Below are 19,606 nucleotides of genomic sequence, written 5' to 3' on the forward strand. Positions count from 1 at the left end.
TCTATAGAAAATTTTGTCAAAATTTTATTCCTATAGAAAATTATGTCAAAATTTTATTTCTATTATTGTTGTTTTTGATCTCAGCTTAAAACCATGCATTGACTAAACTACAAGTGTAGCTTAACCAACAGAGGAAAAGTATGCTTGTCGAATTTATTTGGGCAAAGCCCTATAGACTGCAAGATGGTTGGATGTACAGCTGTTTCGGAATTACCACATTCCTCATCAGCATCCTCTACTTGCAGGGCGTGGGCACCAATAGGGCCCATAACTTCCGCAAACCAAAATGTTTTTCTGACCTTGGTTGACTGAGCAATACAGTTGACACAGTTAGTAGAGTTCTACCAAAAATGTTTAATTGATGGGTAGAATTTTTTTATACAAATAAAATTTTGACAACATTTTCTATAGAAATAAAATTTTGACAACATTTTCTATAGAAATAAAATTTTGACAAAATTTTCTATAAAAATAAAATTTTGACAAAATTTTCTATACAAATAAATTTTCTATACAAAAAAAATTTTGACAAAATTTTCTATACATATAAAATTTTGACAACATTTTCTATACATATAAAATTTTGACAAAATTTTCTATACAAATAAAATTTTGTCAAAATTTGCTATAGAAAACAAAACAATTTACAAAATCTTCCATAGGAATAACATTTTGTAATTTCCGTTCATAAATAAATCGAGAGGAATTTTAATTTAATTTATGGACTTTTTGGGGGGGAAAACACCCCAATTTCGGAACAAGAATTGGGAAAACACTGGCCACACTCTACGGTACACCTTAAAATATGAGCAATCTTAACTTAAACTAATTAAAAATGATATTCATACGCTCCCTAGTTCTATCAATTGGGATTGGAGCGAAAAAAGTTTTCTCTGCTCGTGTGGTCTTATTTATTCAGTAAGTTAATTGATTCAAACATCTAGCATGGCTCTGGTCTAGCAAGATATGGTCGATGAAAAACTTGTATTTTTATATACAAATTTTATATCTATACAAATAAAATTTTGACAAAATTGTCAATAGAAACTTTTACTAAAGACTGTCATCCACAATCGAATTACTTGGGTTGCGGTAACACTTGCCGAATGCAAGGTATCTTAAAAAATCCTTAACACCGTCTTCTCAATTGTAAGTTAGTCCATACGGGGTATATATTATACAAAAAAGCCGATTAAATACGTAAATAATTCAGTTTGACAAAATTTTCTATGACATTAAAATTTTGACAAAATTTTCTATAGAAATAAAATGTTGACAAAATTTTCGATAGAAATAAAATTGTGACAGAATTTTCTATACAAATAAAATTTTGACAAAATTATCTAGAAATAAAATTTTGATAAAATTTTCTATAGAAATAAAATTTTGATAAAATTTTCTATAGAAATAAAATGTTGACAAAATTTTCTACAGAAATAAAATTTTAACAAAATTTTCTACAGAAATAAAATTTTGACAAAACTTTATATAGTAATAAAATGTTGACAAAATTTTCTATAGAAATAAAATTTTGGTAGATTAGTTTTGGCGTTATGGACCAATTTTTGTGTGATTGGCCTATGGCTACATATAACCATAGACCGATATGGACCAATTTTTGCACGGTTGTTATAGACCATATACTAACATCACCTACCAAATTTCAACCGCATCGGATGAATTTTGCTCCTCCAAGAGGCTCCGGAGTTCAAATCTGGGGATCGGTTTATATGGGGGCTATATATAATTATGGACCGATATTAACCAATTTTTGCATGGTTATTATAGACCATATACTAACACCACATACCAAATTTCAACCGGATAGGATAAATTTTGCTCCTCCAAGAGGCTGCGGAGGTCAAATCTGGGGATCGGTTTATATGGGGGCTATACGTAAAAGTGGTCCGATATGGCCCATTCGCAATATCATCCGACCTACATCAATAACAGGGAGCCACCGTGGTGCAATGGTTAGCATGCCCGCCTTGCATACACAAGGTCGTGGGTTCGATTCCTGCTTCGACCAAACACCAACAAGTTATTCAGCGGTGGATTATCCCACCTCAGTAATACTGGTGACATTTCTGATGGTTTCAAAACTTCTCTAAGTGGGTTCACTGCAATCTGGAACGCCGTTCGGACACGGCTATAAAAAGGAGGTCCCTTGTCATTGAGCTTAACATGGAATCGGGCAGCACTCAGTGATAAGAGGGAAGTTCACCAAAGTGGTATCACAATGGACTAAATATTCTAAGTGAGCCTGATACATCGGGCTGCCACCTAACCTAACCTACATCAATAACAACTACTTATGCCAAGGTTCAAGTCTATAGATTGTTTCGTTCGGAAGTTAGCGTGATTTCAACAGACGGACGAACGGACGGACATGCTCAAATCGACTCAGAATTTCACCACGACCCAGAATATATATACTTGATGGGGTCTTAGAGCAATATTTTGATGTGTTACAAACGGAATGACAAAGTTAATATACCACCCCCAATCCTATGGTGAAGGGTATAAAAATTATAAATTTTTTATATTTCTTTTTAACAGAAAGTCCCTAAAAAATGAACAACTCTTAATTTCTATTATTACGACTTATACAGTACTAGGGAGCGTATGACTGTCATTATTACTCAGCTTAAGTTTAGATTATCCATACTTAAGGGGTCCAGTAATTGAATTGTGGATTATTTACATGAATTTTGGATTATTTACAGTTGATTTTCCAGACCATATCATTGTTACATCTAAATGTCTTGTATGTTAAACCTTTTTTGCTTTTTATTAATTAGCCAAGATTAGATTGCTACTAAGATTTTTACAAATGGAAATTAAATTATATTAAATATATAATAAGCACAGACGATTACCTCATTTAATTAAGTATGTCTTCCATACACTCGATAGACAGGAAAAGAATTTTCTTCTATAAGAGTTTAAGGGTAAAATTAAGAGAAAACTAAGATTCCAATTTCCATAGTTAGCCACTACCCATTGAGGCCTATTCCCGAGAGTCTATTCAAAGGACGGCCTCCTAATTTTACATAGGATGCCTAATATACGATTTCAATTACAATAATATATGCTAAACTTATTAACAATGTAGGACCACACACACACACACATCTCTCTAATTGTGTGTATGTGTGCGTTTGTGGCTATTTAAGTTTTTGGAAGGTCATGGTTGAATATTCAATTACTTACGTGAACTTGGTGTTATTCCTTGGATTTTGTAACAGCCTTAGTATGAATAACCTTTTCTTTGTCTGGAGTAGAAACTTTTCCAACAACAACAACAACATTCTCATTTTTAATCATCATCATTAAACCTCTTGTTGTCGTCAACTCCAAACTTTCTAATTAAATTAAGGGTTTATATTTTGTTATAAAATTTTAATGTAATTAGAAGGATTCGCAGAAACCTTGTGGTTTTTATGACTGCCTTTAGCTTGGCGAGGGAGTTTGTTATTCCCAAAGCGGAAGCTAATAAAAAAGTTTTATTTTCGAAGATTTCTTTTTAATCGAAAATCCTTAAAATAGAAATGAAAATGAAACACTTATTCTCTATTGATTCAAGGTGAGATGGACACGTGGCATGAAACTAACGTAACTCACGAATAGCGAGCATGGTTGCCACTATAATCTACAAAATTTGAAGAAAACTGTACCAAAAACGACCAAAAAATGGTCGTTAGTTATATAGAACATTTTGTCAAAATTTTATTTCTATAGAAAAATTTGCCAAAATGTTATTTCTAAGGAAAATTTTGTCAAAACAAAAATTTTTGTCAAAATTATAGTTCTATAGAATATTTTGTCAAAATTTTATATTTCTATAGAAAATGTTGCCAAAATTTTATTTCTATAAAAAATTTTGTCAAAATTTTATTTCTATGGAAATTTTGTCAAATTTTTTTTTATAGAAAAAAATTTGTTTCTATAGAAAACTTTTGTAAAAATGTTGTTTCTATTTTCTATAGAATTTTCTCAAAATTTTATATTTCTATATGAAAGTTTGTCAAAATTTTATATTTCTATAGAAAATTTTGTCATTTTTTTTATAGAAAATTTTGTCAAAATGTATTTTCATAGAAAATTTTGTCAAAATTTTATTTCTGTAGAAAATTTTGTCAAAATTTTATTTCTATAGAAAATTTTGTCAAAATTTGATTTCTATAGGAAATTTTTTCAAAATTTTATTAAATTTTCCTTAGAAATGTTATTTCTAAGGAAAATTTTGTCAAAACATTATTTCTATAGAAAATTTTGTCAAAATTTTATTTCTTTAGAAAATTTTGTCAAAATTTTTTTTCTATAGAAAATTTTGTCAAAATTTTATTTCTATAGTAAATTTTGTCAAAATTTTATTTCTTAGAAATTTTTTCAAAAAATTTTTTTTCTATAGAAAATTTTATCAAAATTTTATTTTTATAGAAAATTTTGTCAAAATTTTATTTCTATAGAAAATTTTGTCATAATTTTATTTCTATAGAAAATTTTGTTAAAATTTTATTTCTATAGAAAATTTTGTCAAAATTGTATGTCTATAGAAAATTTTGCCAAAATTTCATTTCTATAGAAAATGTTGTCCATATTTTATTTCTATAGAAAATTTTGTCAAAATTTTATTTCTTAGATTTTTTTTTTCAAAAAATTTTATTTCTATAGAAAATTTTGTCAAAATTTTATTTCTATAGAAAATTTTGTCAAAATTTTATTTCATTGTTGTCATTTTTTTATTTCAGCTTAAAACCATACATTGACTAAACTACAAGAGTAGCTTAACCAACAGAGGAAAAGAATGTTTGTCAAATTTATTTGGGCAAAGCCCTATAGACTGCAAGATGGTTGGATGGACGCACGTTTCGGAATTACCACATTCCTTATCAGCATCATCTACTTGCAGCAAAACTATCAACCAATTATCAGAATAAATTCAGGCAGTTTATTAAACCCAACAAAAACCACACTTGAACCCTCCGAAAAAAGGTTTTACATTGATAGCCGGCTTATGCCGAAATAAATTCGAAACAAACATATCTCTTTTCCTATGCCACTGTCAAATCATCGATTTGAATTCACATGGCTGGGTTTATTTTGAGCGTGCCTCCTCTTCTTTTTCCATTTGTTTTTGTTTTGTTATTGTTGGTTTTGTTCTTTAAGCATTGTTGTCATTTTTTTATTTCAGCTTAAAACCATACATTGACTAAACTACAAGAGTAGCTTAACCAACAGAGGAAAAGAATGTTTGTCAAATTTATTTGGGCAAAGCCCTATAGACTGCAAGATGGTTGGATGGACGCACGTTTCGGAATTACCACATTCCTCATCAGCATCCTCTACTTGCAGCAAAACTATCAACCAATTATCAGAATAAATTCAGGCAGTTTATTAAACCCAACAAAAACCACACTTGAACCCTCCGAAAAAAGGTTTTACATTGATAGCCGGCTTATGCCGAAATAAATTCGAAACAAACATATCTCTAAAAAAAAAAAAAAAAAAAAAAATTTATTTCTATAGAAAATTTTGTAAAAATTTTATTTCTTTAGTAAATTTTGTCAAAATTTTATTTATTTAGTTAAAATTTTATTTCTTAGAATTTTTTTTTCAAAAAATTTTATTTCTATAGAAAATTTTGTCAAAACTTTATTACTATAGAAAATTATGTCAAAATTTTATATCAATAGAAAATTTTATCAAAATTTTATTTCTATAGAAAATTTTGTCAAAATTTTATTTGTATACACAATTTTGTTAAAATTTTATTTCTATAGAAAATTTTGTCAACATTTTATTTCTATGGAACATTTGGTCCAAATTTTATTTCTATAGAAAATTTTGTCAAAAATTTATTTCTATAGAAAATTTTGTCAAAATGTTATTTCTATAGAAAATTTTGTCAACATTTTATTTCTATAGGCAATTTTATTAAAATTTTATTTCTATAGAAAATATTGTCAAAATTTTATTTCTATAGAAAATTTTGTCAAAATTTTATTTCTATAGAAAATTTTGTCAAAATTTTATTTCTATAGAAAATTTTGTCAAAATTTTATTTCTATAGAAAATTTGGTCAAAATTTTATTTCTATAAAAATTTTGCCAAAATTCTATAAAAAATTGTGTCAAAATTGTAGCTCTATAGAAAATTTTGTCACAGTTTTATTTCTATAGTAAAATCAAAATTGTAGTTCTATAGAAAATTTTGTCAAAATTGTAGTTCTATACAAAAATTGGTCAAAATGTATTTCCATAGAAATTTTTGTCAAAATTTTATATCAATTGAAAATTTTATCAAAATTTTATTTCTATAGAAAATTTTGTCAAAATTTTATTTCTATAGAAATTTTTGTCAAAATTTTATTTCTATAGAAAATTTTGTCAAAATTTTATTTCTATAGAAAATTTTGTCAAAATTTATTTTCTATAGAAAATTTTGTCATAATTTTATTTCTATAGAAAATTTTGCCAAAATTTTATTTCTATAGAAAATTTTGTCCAAATTTTGTTTCTATAGAAAATTTTGTCAAAATTTAATTTCTATAGAAAATTTTGTCAAAATTTAATTTCTATAGAAAATTTTGTCATAATTTTATTTCTATAGAAAATTTTGCCAAAATTTTATTTCTATAGGAAATTTTGTCAAAATTTTGCTTCTATAGACAATTTTTCAAAATTTTATTTATACTCGTATAGTAAATTTTGTCAAAGAATTTTATTTCTATAGAAAATTTTGTCAAAATTTCATTTCTATAGAAAATTTTGTCAAAATTTTGTTTCTATCGAAAATATTGTCGAAATTTTATTCCTGTAGAAAATTTTGTCAAGATTTGATATTTCTATAGAAAATTTTGTAACAGTTTTATTTCTATATAAATTTTGTCAACATTTTATTTCTACAGAAAATTTTGTTAAAATTGTAGTTCTATAGAAAATTTTGTCAAAATGTATTTGCATAGAAAATTTTGTCAAAATTTTATATCTATAGAAAATTTTGTCAAAATTTTATGTTGATAGAACATTTTGTCAAAATTTTATTTCCAAAGAATATTTCGTGAAGTTTTTATATTTCTATAGAAAATTTTGTCAAAATTTTGTTTTGATAGAAAAATTTATTTCCAAAGAAATTTTTTTCAAAATTTTATTTCTACAGAAAATTTTTGTCAAAATTATAGTTCTATAGAATATTTTGTCAAAATTTTATATTTCTATAGAAAATGTTGCCAAAATTTTATTTCTATAGAAAATTTTGTCAAAATTTTATTTCTATGGAAATTTTGTCGAAATTTTTTTTTTATAGAAAAAAATTTGTTTCTATAGAAAACTTTTGTAAAAATGTTGTTTCTATTTTCTATAGAATTTTCTCAAAATTTTATATTTCTATATGAAAGTTTGTCAAAATTTTATATTTCTATAGAAAATTTTGTCATTTTTTTTATAGAAAATTTTGTCAAAATGTATTTTCATAGAAAATTTTGTCAAAATTTTATTTCTGTAGAAAATTTTGTCAAAATTTTATTTCTATAGAAAACTTTGTCAAAATATTATTTCTATAGAAAATTTTGTCAAAATTTGATTTCTATAGGAAATTTTTTCAAAATTTTATTTCTATAGAAAATTTTGTTAAAATTTTATTTCTGTAGAAAATTTTGTCAAAATTTTATATCTATAGAACATTTTGTCAAAATTTTATTTCTATCGAAAATTTTATCAAAATTTTGTTTCAATCGAAAATATTGTCAAAATTTTAGTCCAATAGAATATTTTGTCAAGATTTTATATTTGTATAGAAAATTTTGTCAAAATTTTATTTCTATAGAAAATTTTGTCAAAATTTTATTTCTATAGAAAATTTTGTCAAAATTTTATTTCTATAGAAAATTTTGTCAAAACTTTATTACTATAGAAAATTATGTCAAAATTTTATATCAATAGAAAATTTTATCAAAATTTTATTTCTATAGAAAATTTTGTCAAAATTTTATTTGTATACACAATTTTGTTAAAATTTTATTTCTATAGAAAATTTTGTCAACATTTTATTTCTATGGAACATTTGGTCCAAATTTTATTTCTATAGAAAATTTTGTCAAAAATTTATTTCTATAGAAAATTTTGTCAAAATGTTATTTCTATAGAAAATTATGTCAACATTTTATTTCTATAGGCAATTTTATTAAAATTTTATTTCTATAGAAAATATTGTCAAAATTTTATTTCTATAGAAAATTTTGTCAAAATTTTATTTCTATAGAAAATTTTGTCAAAATTTTATTTCTATAGAAAATTTTGTCAAAATTTTATTTCTATAGAAAATTTTGTCAAAATTTTATTTCTATAGAAAATTTGATCAAAATTTTATTTCTATAAAAATTTTGCCAAAATTCTATAAAAAATTGTGTCAAAATTGTAGCTCTATAGAAAATTTTGTCACAGTTTTATTTCTATAGAAAAATCAAAATTGTAGTTCTATAGAAAATTTTATCAAAATTTTATTTCTATAGAAAATTTTGTCAAAATTTTATTTCTATAGAAATTTTTGTCAAAATTTTATTTCTATAGAAAATTTTGTCAAAATTTTATTTCTATAGAAAATTTTGTTAAAATTGTAGTTCTATAGAAAATTTTGTCAAAATGTATTTGCATAGAAAATTTTGCCAAAATTTTATTTCTATAGAAAATTTTGTCCAAATTTTATTTCTATAGAAAATTTTGCCAAAATTTTATTTCTATAGAAAATTTTGTCCAAATTTTATTTCTATAGAAAATTTTGTCAAAATTTTATTTCTATAGAAAATTTTGTCAAAATTTTGCTTCTATAGACAATTTTTCAAAATTTTATTTATACTCGTATAGTAAATTTTGTCAAAGAATTTTATTTCTATAGAAAATTTTGTCAAAATTTCATTTCTATAGAAAATTTTGTCAAAATTTTGTTTCTATCGAAAATATTGTCAAAATTTTGTTTCTATCGAAAATATTGTCGAAATTTTATTCCTATAGAAAATTTTGTCAAAATTTGATATTTCTATAGAAAATTTTGTAACAGTTTTATTTCTATATAAATTTTGTCAACATTTTATTTCTACAGAAAATTTTGTTAAAATTGTAGTTCTATAGAAAATTTTGTCAAAATGTATTTGCATAGAAAATTTTGTCAAAATTTTATGTTGATAGAAAATTTTGTCAAAATTTTATTTCCAAAGAATATTTCGTCAAGCTTTTATATTTCTATAGAAAATTTTGTCAAAATTTTGTTTTGATAGAAAATTTTATTTCCAAAGAAAATTTTGTCAAAATTTTATTTCTGCAGAAAATTTTTGTCAAAATTATAGTTCTATAGAATATTTTGTCAAAATTTTATATTTCTATAGAAAATGTTGCCAAAATTTTATTTCTATAAAAAATTTTGTCAAAATTTTATTTCTATGGAAATTTTGTCAAAATTTTTTTTTTATAGAAAAAAATTTGTTTCTATAAAAAACTTTTGTAAAATTTTATATTTCTATAGAAAATGTTGCCAAAATTTTATTTCTATAAAAAATTTTGTCAAAATTTTATATCTATAGAAAATTTTGTCAAAAATTTTATTTCTATCGAAAATTTTATCAAAATTTTGTTTCAATCGAAAATATTGTCAAAATTTTAGTCCAATAGAATATTTTGTCAAGATTTTATATTTCTATAGAAAATTTTGTCAAGATTTTATATTTCTATAGAAAATTTTGTCAAAATTTTATTTCTATAGAATATTTTGTCAAAATTTTATTTCTATAGAAAATTTTGTCAAAATTTTATTTCTGTAAAAAATTTTGTCAACATTTTTTTCTATAGAAAACTTTGTCCAAATTTTATTTCTACAACAAAAAATAATCCTTTAAGGGATACTGCAATTGCAAATGATTTTCGGATTATTTGCAGCTGCACTAACTAGAGAGAGAAATTCACAAAGGACAAATCTACTCAAGTGTAACTAAACGATTATCAAAAGATGTAATTAATATTTGATATTTACAATTAATAGTTCTTAATGCTTTTGGTGATTTAAAGATAGGAGAAATGATATGCAGTGAATCAAAATGGAGAATAATTATGCAATTATCAGTCGAAAGGGCCTAATTTACACTTACTTGAATTAAATTTACTATATGTCGAATGTAAATAATTGCACTTTCGTTTAAAATTATATGCGTATGGGTATTTTATTGGATTAATTGTTTTATTGCATTTCAAATATGTAAGGAAAACGAAATATCGAAAGACATCTTCTATTGGGTTGTAGCATTCATAGATACGGTATAATACCGGTATTTTGATCTTGTTATAAAATTTGAAATAATTGAAATTCGTTCGTAGGTCCACGAAGATCCATTGTGGACAATGGTGCGTATGAAACACTTTAATATGGACCATGTTGCGAATGATTATTAGCAATTCGCCAGAAACAAAAAAAAAAAATCAGCTCCAATTTTAAAATTTCCTTTATGACTTAATTAACGAAAATATTCTCAAATTTTACCATAAGCATTTATGACAAAGATGATAATTATTTGTTTTTTTTATATATTATAATAATTCAATGACTTACCTTAAATTCTTTACTCTCCTTAATGCGCAATTGTGCGCGAACCACATCACCATTCTTGGGACGTCCCAACAAAGCCATTTTATCCTCTTCGGTCAACTCCTCTGGTGGCTTATTTTCAGCTTCCTGTATAAGTCCTGCCAATTCATCGTCTGAGAGTTGAACAAAATTAAAATTAACAAAATATTTATTCAGTGAAATGAAATGAAACAAGAAAAGAAAGACACCACAAACGGAAATCAAAATGAAACAATTATGATTAAAAAAAACTGTCCCACATTATTATAAGAAGAGACAAAAGAAATAAAAAAAGAAAAACAAAAAAATCACCAAAAATAAAAATAATTAACCCAGGTCAAAAATAAATCAAAATGAATTAAAAGAAAAAAAAACTAAAAAAACTAAATGAAATAAATACATCAATTATACAATTAAACGAACAAAAGACACAAGAGGCCAAAATACACGCGGTACATTCAATTAAATACAAATAAAACTATACAACATGCAACATGAAACGAAAGAGAAAAGGCTTCAAACACATAAAACGCCAAAAAACAAACAGAATAAGGCAAACACATGGGTTTAAAAATGCGGGTGAGGGCGACAGAAAAAGAGAGAGAAATATAGAGGATGGTATCGAATAACTATAATAAGCGAATGGCTTTGTATGTACGTATGAGAAAATCCACACAAGCATGATATAAGCCGGTCTAGCTGACTGACTCAATGTCGGCATGGATGGAGTAGTGAGTGACATAATCGTGCATATGACTCAAAAGCCCTTCATGTAGAGAGCTTGAATTTTATTAAATAAATGAGAGTTGTTTCCTCTGTATGCAGTAACATATGCACATTACTCTCACACTTTACTCACATACACACAATGCCACCATATAAAAAGCAAATAATGAATGAATGAGTAAATGAATGACCTAAAGCTGTATGATAAAGAAATACACAGACTGAGAGAGAGAGAGAGAGAGCGAGGCACATGCAAACACATAAAAATAAAGAAAATAAAATTTCACATACACACGCTTAGCTTAGGGGGGTGGGGGTGTTTGGCGGTAGGTATAAAGCACAGTTAAACATTGGTTAAACGTTTAGATTTTGTTGTTACATTTTTGTTGTTGATTGGTTTAATAAGACACACAAATCTATACCATACTCGCTTACTGGCCTAAGCGACGTATGTATTGTGTGTGAGTTTGTGTGCTTGGGTATAATTCAGCTGTGATTGTTGTGCTTAGATTAGTTATGTTTGTTGCTAACACATATCCTTTCCAGTCGGAATCTTTTCGAGTGTATTGTTTATTGGTGAGGTTGGCAATTTATTTTCATAGAACTTTGTTGCAACATGTTGCATTATGCAAATACAATTTACACCGTATAAACGCCAGTACTAAGATCATATTAGCCGCCAAAAAAATGTTTAGCAACATCAATTATTTCGCAACAAAATTTGAATAGTGCGTCCAACTACATAGAACAAAATTTCCGTAGTTAAACTAACGCCAAATTTAACATATTTTTATTGGAAAAAATGTATTTGCTTGAAGTTAAATTTTATTATTTTTATCGAAATTTTCCACACGTGAGTATAAAGTTCAGTGACCGTACACATAAGTTCAATATGAACTAAAGCAAAAAAAGATTTTCGTACGATTCCCAAAAATAGTAAGAATGAACTACTGTGTGGTTAAAATGGTCATGATTTGGCGCCAATGATTTTCTTCTTTACTTTTAGTTAACTTTTTCTTCTATGAGATGATGTAATTTCGTGAACTGCAGTTAAAAAGTACAACAGGATATTAAAATTTCCTGGTTTTAATAACGCTTTGTGGAAATCTCAAACTATGGAGTAAAATTTAGTACAATTTTCTCAAAGAGTTTTTATTGCAAACAGTTTCTACAACCAAATTTTAGTTTTTCAAATTTCATTTTATTTATTTTATTGAGAAAAAGATGTAGATTATTAATAATATGATTATACATATTATAATTTTATTATTGTATTCGGTGAAGTACACAGAAGATATATCACTAAATTTTTTTTATTCAAATTTTAATAGAAAATTCAATCAAAATTTCAAAATCAGAAACTTATTGGACCAATTAATATTTTAATTGCACCCAGAGAAGGAATATGATCACCTCAGACATGTTTTAAGAGCAAAATTTTATTTTTGGGTGGTGACCATGTAACATGGTTATCGCAACCATGTTATTTTCTCGGAAATCATGTATCTGATTTCGGCAAGCAGATTATATTTGACGAGAAAATAACATTTTAGTGACAAACATGTTACATGGTCACCATACAAAAATAACATTTTGCTCTTGAAACATGTTTGAGGTGATCATATTCCTTCTCTGCGTGTGGAATTTAGATCGTCTGCAATGAATTTTGCATGGGCGTGTCAGAGAACGGAAGTATTTCGTTTCCGGAATCTAGAAGTTCGTTGTAATGACGATATTTAGAAAATGGAAAAATATATATTTTTTTTTTGCTAAAATCATCGTAACGCTTTTATATTCTAATTATTGAAATTTTAAAATTTTTTTGGCCCCATAGCAGTACCAACCTTCAAATGATTCGTGTCAAAATTGGAGCGTTTGAAGGGCGAAATCGCGGCAAAACGGCCCCATATGAAGAAGAAAAAAGTGTTGTTCCACCAAGACAACGCGCCGTGCCACAAGTCATTGAGAACGATGGCAAAAATTCATGAATTGGTCTTCGAATTGCTTCCCCACCCACCGTATTCTCCAGATCTGGCCCCCAGCGACTTTTTCTTGTTATCAGACCTCAAAAGGATGCTCGCTCGGGAAAAAAATTTGGCTGCAATGAAGAGGTGATCGCCGAAACTGAGGCCTATTTTGAGGCAAAACCGAAGGAGTACTACCAAAATGGTATCAAAAAATTGGAAGGTCGTTATAATCGTTGAATCGCTCTTGAAGGGAACTATGTTGAATAATAAAAACGAATTTTGACAAAAAAAATGTGTTTTTCTTTGTTAGACCGGGAACTTATCAGCCAACCACCTCAGTAATGCTGGTGACATTTCTGGGGGTTTCAAAGCATCTCTAAATGGTTTCACCTCAAAGTGGAACGCCGTTCGGACTCGCCTATAAAAAGCAGGTCCCTTCTGATTGAGCTTAACATGGAATCGGCCAGTGATAAGAGACAGGTTCAGGAATAGTCTAAGTGATCCTGATGCCAGGGTTGCCAAAATTGGACCAATTGGAATTTGGTTGATTTTGGTCTAGTTTCGTCAAATCGGTAATTTTTCAAAATTTTCTATGGAAATAACATTTTAACAAAACTTTCTGTAGAAATAAGATGTTGAGAAAATTTTCTGTAGAAATAAAATTTTCCCAAAACTTTCTATAGAAATCAAATTTTCTATAATAACGAAATTTTGACAATATTTTCTATAGAAAAAATATAAATTTTGGCAAAATTTTCTATAGAAATAACATTTTGACAAAATTTTCCATAGAAATAAAATTTTGACAAAATTTTCCATAGAAATAAAATGTTGACAAAATTGCCTATAGAAATAAAATGTTGACAAATTTGTCTATAGAAATAAAATGTTGTCAAAATTTTCTTAATAATAACACTTAAAAAAAATTCTATAGAAATAAAATGTTGACAAAATTTTCTATGGAAATTAAAATTTGACAAAATTGTCTATAGAAATAAAATTTTGACAACATTTTCTATAGAAATAAAATTTTGACAAAATTTTCTATAGAAATAAAATGTTGACAAAATTTTCTATATAAATAAAATGTTGACAAAATTGTCTATAGAAATAAAATGTTGACAAATTTGTCTATAGAAATAAAATGTTGACAAAATTTTCTATGGAAATAAAATTTTGACAAAATTTTCCATAGAAATAAAATTTTGGCAAAATTTGCTATAGAAATAAATTTTTGACAAAATTTTCTATAGAAATAAAATGTTGACAAAATTGTCTTTAGAAATAAAATGTTGACAAATGTCTATAGAAATAAGATGTTGACAAAATTTTCTATAGAAAAAATATAAATTTTGGCAAAATTTTCTATAGAAATAACATTTTGACAAAATTTTCTATAGAAATAAAATGTTGACAAAATTTTTTATAGAAATAAAATTTTGACAAAATTTTCTATAGAAATAAAATTTTGACAAAATTTTCCATAGAAATAAAATTTTGGCAAAATTTTCTATAGAAATAAATTTTTGACATACTTTTCTATAGAAATAAAATTTTGACAAAATTTTCTATAGAATTAAATTTTGACAAAAGATTCTATAGAAATAAATTTTTTACAAAATTTTCTATACAAATAACATTTTGATAAAATTTTCTACAAAAATAAAATTTTGACAAAATTTCTTTTAGCAATGAAATTTTGGCCAAATTTTCTATAGAAATAAAATTTAGGCAAAATTGTGTTTAGAAATAAATATTTGAAAAAAATTCCTAAAGAAATAAAATTTTGACAAAATGAAAGAAGAAATGAAATTTTCACAAAATTTTCTATAGAAATAAAATTTTGTCAAATTTTCTATAATAAAATTTTGACAAAATTTTCTATAGAAATAAAATGTTGACAAAATTGTCTATAGAAATAAAATGTTGACAAATTTGTCTATAGAAATAAAATGTTGACAAAATTTTCTTAATAATCACACTTTAAAAAAAAAATTCTATAGAAATAAAATTTTGATAAAATTTTCTATGGAAATTAAAATTTGACAAAATTGTCTATAGAAATAAAATTTTGACAACATTTTCTATAGAAATAAAATTTTGACAAAATTTTCTATAGAAATAAAATGTTGACAAAATTGTCTATAGAAATAAAATGTTGACAAAATTTTCTTAATAATAACACTTTAAAAAAAAAATTCTATAGAAATAAAATTTTGACAAAATTTTCTATGGAAATAAAATTTTGACAAAATTTTCTATAGAAATAAAATTTTGACAACATTTTCTATAGAAATAAAATGTTGACAATAATAATAACACTTTATAACAAATTTTCTGTAGAAATAAAATTTTCTATAATAACAAAATTTTGACAAAATTTTCTATAGAAAAAATATAAATTTTGACAAAATTTTCTATAGAAATAACATTTTGACAAAATGTTCTATAGAAATAAAATTTTTACAAAATTTTCTATCGAAATAAAATTTTGACAAAATTTTCTATAGAATTAAATTTTGACAAAATTTTCTATAGAAAAAAATTTCTATAGAAATAAAATTTTGACAAAATTTTCTATAGAAATAAAATTTTGATAAAATTTTCTACAGAAATAAAATTTTGACCAAATTTCTGTTAGAAATGAAATTTTGGCCAAATTTTCTATAGAAATAAAATTTAGACAAAATTTTGTTTAGAAATAAAAATTTGAAAAAAATCCTAAAGAAATAAAATTTTGGCAAAATGAAAAAAGAAATGAAATTTTCACAAAATTTCCCATAGAAATTAAATGAAATTTTGACAAAATTTTCTATAGAAATACAATTTTGTCAAATTTTCTATAGAAATATAATTTTGACAAAAATTTCTATAGAAATAAAATTTTGACAAAATTTTCTTTAATAATAAAATTTTGACAAAATTTTCTATAGTAAAAAATTTCTATAGAAATAAAATTTTGACAAAAATTTCTACAGAAATAAAATTGTGACAAAAATCTCTATAGAAATAAAATTTTGACAAAATTTTCTATGGAAATAAATTTTTGACAAAATTTTCTATAGAAATAAATTTTTGACAAAATTTTCTATAGAAATAAAATGTTGACAAAATTTTCTTAATAATAACACTTTAAACAAAAAATTTCTATAGAAATAAAATTTTGACAAAATTTTCTATGGAAATAAAATTTTGACAAAATTTTCTATAGAAATAAAATTTTGACAACATTTTCTATAGAAATAAAATTTTGACAAAATTTTCTATAGAAATAAAATGTTGACAATAATAATAACACTTTATAAAAAACTTTCTGTAGAAATAAAATTTTGCCAAAACTTTCTATAGAAATCAAATTTTCTATAATAACAAAATTTTGACAACATTTTCTATAGAAAAAATATAAATTTTGGCAAAATTTTCTATAGAAATGACATTTTGACAAAATGTTCTATAGAAATAAAATTTTGACAAAATTTTCTATCGAAATAAAATTTGGACAAAATTTTCTATAGAAATAAAATTTTCTATCGAAGTATAATTTTGAAAAAATTTTAACTTCTAAATGATATTAATTTAATTTGAAAAAATGGTCCGCTGTTGCGAATTTTGGTCAAATTTTGGAAAAATGTTGGTCCAAAATAAAAATTCATTGTGGCAACGCTGCCTGATACATCGGGCTGCCACCTAACCTAACCTAATGAATTGGCTTGTCATAGGGTGGAAGTCATCTTTTTAATTATACGCTTTATTGATATCGCATTAGTTCTTCAGATGTGATTTTATTTCAGTATTTCGGATTTCATTCATATTTTTTCTTAATTTTTTCGACATTTATCTCTACACAGAGACGTTTTGAATAATACAAGCAAATATTTTATCGCAAATTCCACAGAAATGGATCGGCACATTTTCCACATATTTTTTTGTAAATATTATATAATTTATACTTACTATGTTTTATACACAGTAAAATTAAAAAAATATATTTTTTTGGGAAAACTCTGTCAAATAGCATATTTTTATATATCACCGCAAAATAAATTCAATTGAACTGAAATTTTAGCCCATCTCCATAAGAGCGTTTTTGCATGTACATTTAAAGCAATGACTTAGGAGGAACTTCCAATTATCTTTGCTGGGACCACACTATAGCATTTTTACTGCTTCTTGAGATGTTCTTTATTATTATGAATTAAAAAAAGAAAAACACAAAGGCTTAATTAATTCTGACCAGTAGCAGATTTTTTAAAAAATATTTTTTTAATGGTATGTGTCCTTATGTTGTACACAACGTCTGTGGAATAATCTCTTGCTTTGTTTGCTGGGAATTCGTAAGTGAAATAATTTCGTTACGAAAAAAACAAACAAAAAATATGACAATACACGTAATAGGGAGACATAAAAACCATTGAAATGGGAAATCGGAGATATCTAAACTCTAAGGGATATTTTTATTTATAAATTGGCAAGTGTTGCTATAAAAAGGGGGAAAAAATTGCGGTGCTACTTAAGGGGTAAAAGTGATTTTGTGAAAGAAAAAACAAAACGCACACACACGCATAAAATTGGATATCAATCAAAAATTTGGGAGGAAAAAATCAAAGGAAATAAAACATCTAACATCTAATATTTCTACAACGCTCTACTAAATGTTACTTACAAAGTTTTTTTTAACGATATATTTTTTTTTTGTAATAAATTGTGTGAATACAAAAAAATATATAATTTTTTCATATAGGCAAATTTACAGATTTTGTTTTTTTTTGCGTTTGCCAACACATAGTATTTTGGGAAATATCGAAGGATACAGTTAACACAAGTAAAGTATATTTGCAGGATTTTCAGTTTGTTTTATTGTTGTTGACGGCGTTGACATGTGTTGGGATGTGCGAATGGTGTATAAACGCCGTTGCACATGCGCACCACACATATTACAAAATTACAAAAAAAATGAAAGCAAAACACACACATGTATTTACACAATTTCGTTGATTGTTTTTTTGTTATTCGAATTTAAGATTAAGTTCGAATTTTGTTTCCCAATTTGTATTATTTGTTTTTTTTTTTATTTTTTTAGAATTTTGCCAATATATGAAATTTTGAATTATTTCAATTTTGTGATTATAGGCATTTTCATTATTTTAAATTCATTATTGTTTAAAATTTTATTAAAATTTTCATTTGATGGCAATAGTATTTGGTATTGGTTTTTTGTTATTATTATTGTTGTTAAATAAATGTTTATTATTATACAAGAACACATTGTTTTTGTTTGCATAGACCACCATAAAAGTGATAGAAAAAGTTTATGGATTTTTATTGATTTTTATATACACACAATTATTTTTGTTTTTTTTATTGTTTGTTGTTAATACAAATTTGTGGCATTGTGTCACGTTTGCAGGTTTTTTTTGTATTATTATAGCACAATAATGTTTTTATTAGGTCGATTTTATGTTGAAGTTTTCAGTTCATTTTCATTTTGAGAGAATATGAAAAAAAAGATATTTGGTGGTATTGGTTAATTTTTTTTTCATTTTATATTTTATAGATAGATCTAAGTTGAAAAAATATATAGAAAATATATCTTGCACTCTCCTATGGGCTAATTATAGATAATTGATTATTACAAAAAAAAAAATAGGAATGACGTTAATATGATAGTTGTATTGATTGTGATTTGGGAACCGTTAGTGAGTCTGTGACCAAGATCCTTAATAAAATATTCTTGAGCTTGCAAAGATCGCTAAGCTACTGGCCACGTACACGCAGAGAAGAACTATTATCACCTCAAATAGGCAAACCGATTCTGGCCAACTCCGAACTCGATTAATCGATTTTAAATGTAACGAAAATAAACTGACGTGATTTTAGAATCATAAAAAACCTTAAGACGAATATCGATTTTATTGCTAAAATAAATTTCCGAGTAGTTGACTTTTTTTAAGTCGAAAAATTGAAGTGGACAAAAGTAAGCTTCAAATCCGAAAAGACGAATTTTGTCTAATCGGCTCTTGATGTGTGTAAAAAAAAATGTGAAAAAAATCGACTAATCGAAATGAAATTTTGACAAGCTTTCCTATTGAAATAAAATTTTCTAGTAATAAAATTTTCTAGTAGTAATAAAATATTGACAACATTTTCTATAGAAATAAAATTTTGGCAAAATTTTCTATGGAATTAAAATTTTGACAAAATTTTCTATAGAAATAAAATTGTCTATAGAAATTAAATTTTGACAAATTATTCTATAGAAATAAAATTTTGACAAATTTTCCTATAGAAATTAAAATTTT

General features: G+C 25.1%; 1 protein-coding gene across 8 annotated transcripts in view; it reads right to left on the bottom strand.

Moving 5' to 3' along the window:
• Positions 1 to 19,606, bottom strand: part of Calx (sodium/calcium exchanger 3) — a 640,265-nt gene that overhangs the window by 51,320 nt on the left and 569,339 nt on the right. For 6 of the 8 annotated variants that reach the window (XM_075292192.1, XM_075292193.1, XM_075292195.1 and 3 more), the window contains one exon: positions 10,600 to 10,748. In XM_075292192.1, the coding sequence (XP_075148307.1) occupies positions 10,600 to 10,748 (149 nt within the window). The remainder of the gene's footprint in view (positions 1 to 10,599; positions 10,749 to 19,606) is intronic. The other 2 variants (XM_075292199.1, XM_075292197.1) reach the window with 1 other exon arrangement.

This window comes from Haematobia irritans, chromosome 1 (assembly GCF_050003625.1).
Source record: "Haematobia irritans isolate KBUSLIRL chromosome 1, ASM5000362v1, whole genome shotgun sequence".
Lineage (NCBI taxonomy): Eukaryota > Metazoa > Arthropoda > Insecta > Diptera > Muscidae > Haematobia > Haematobia irritans.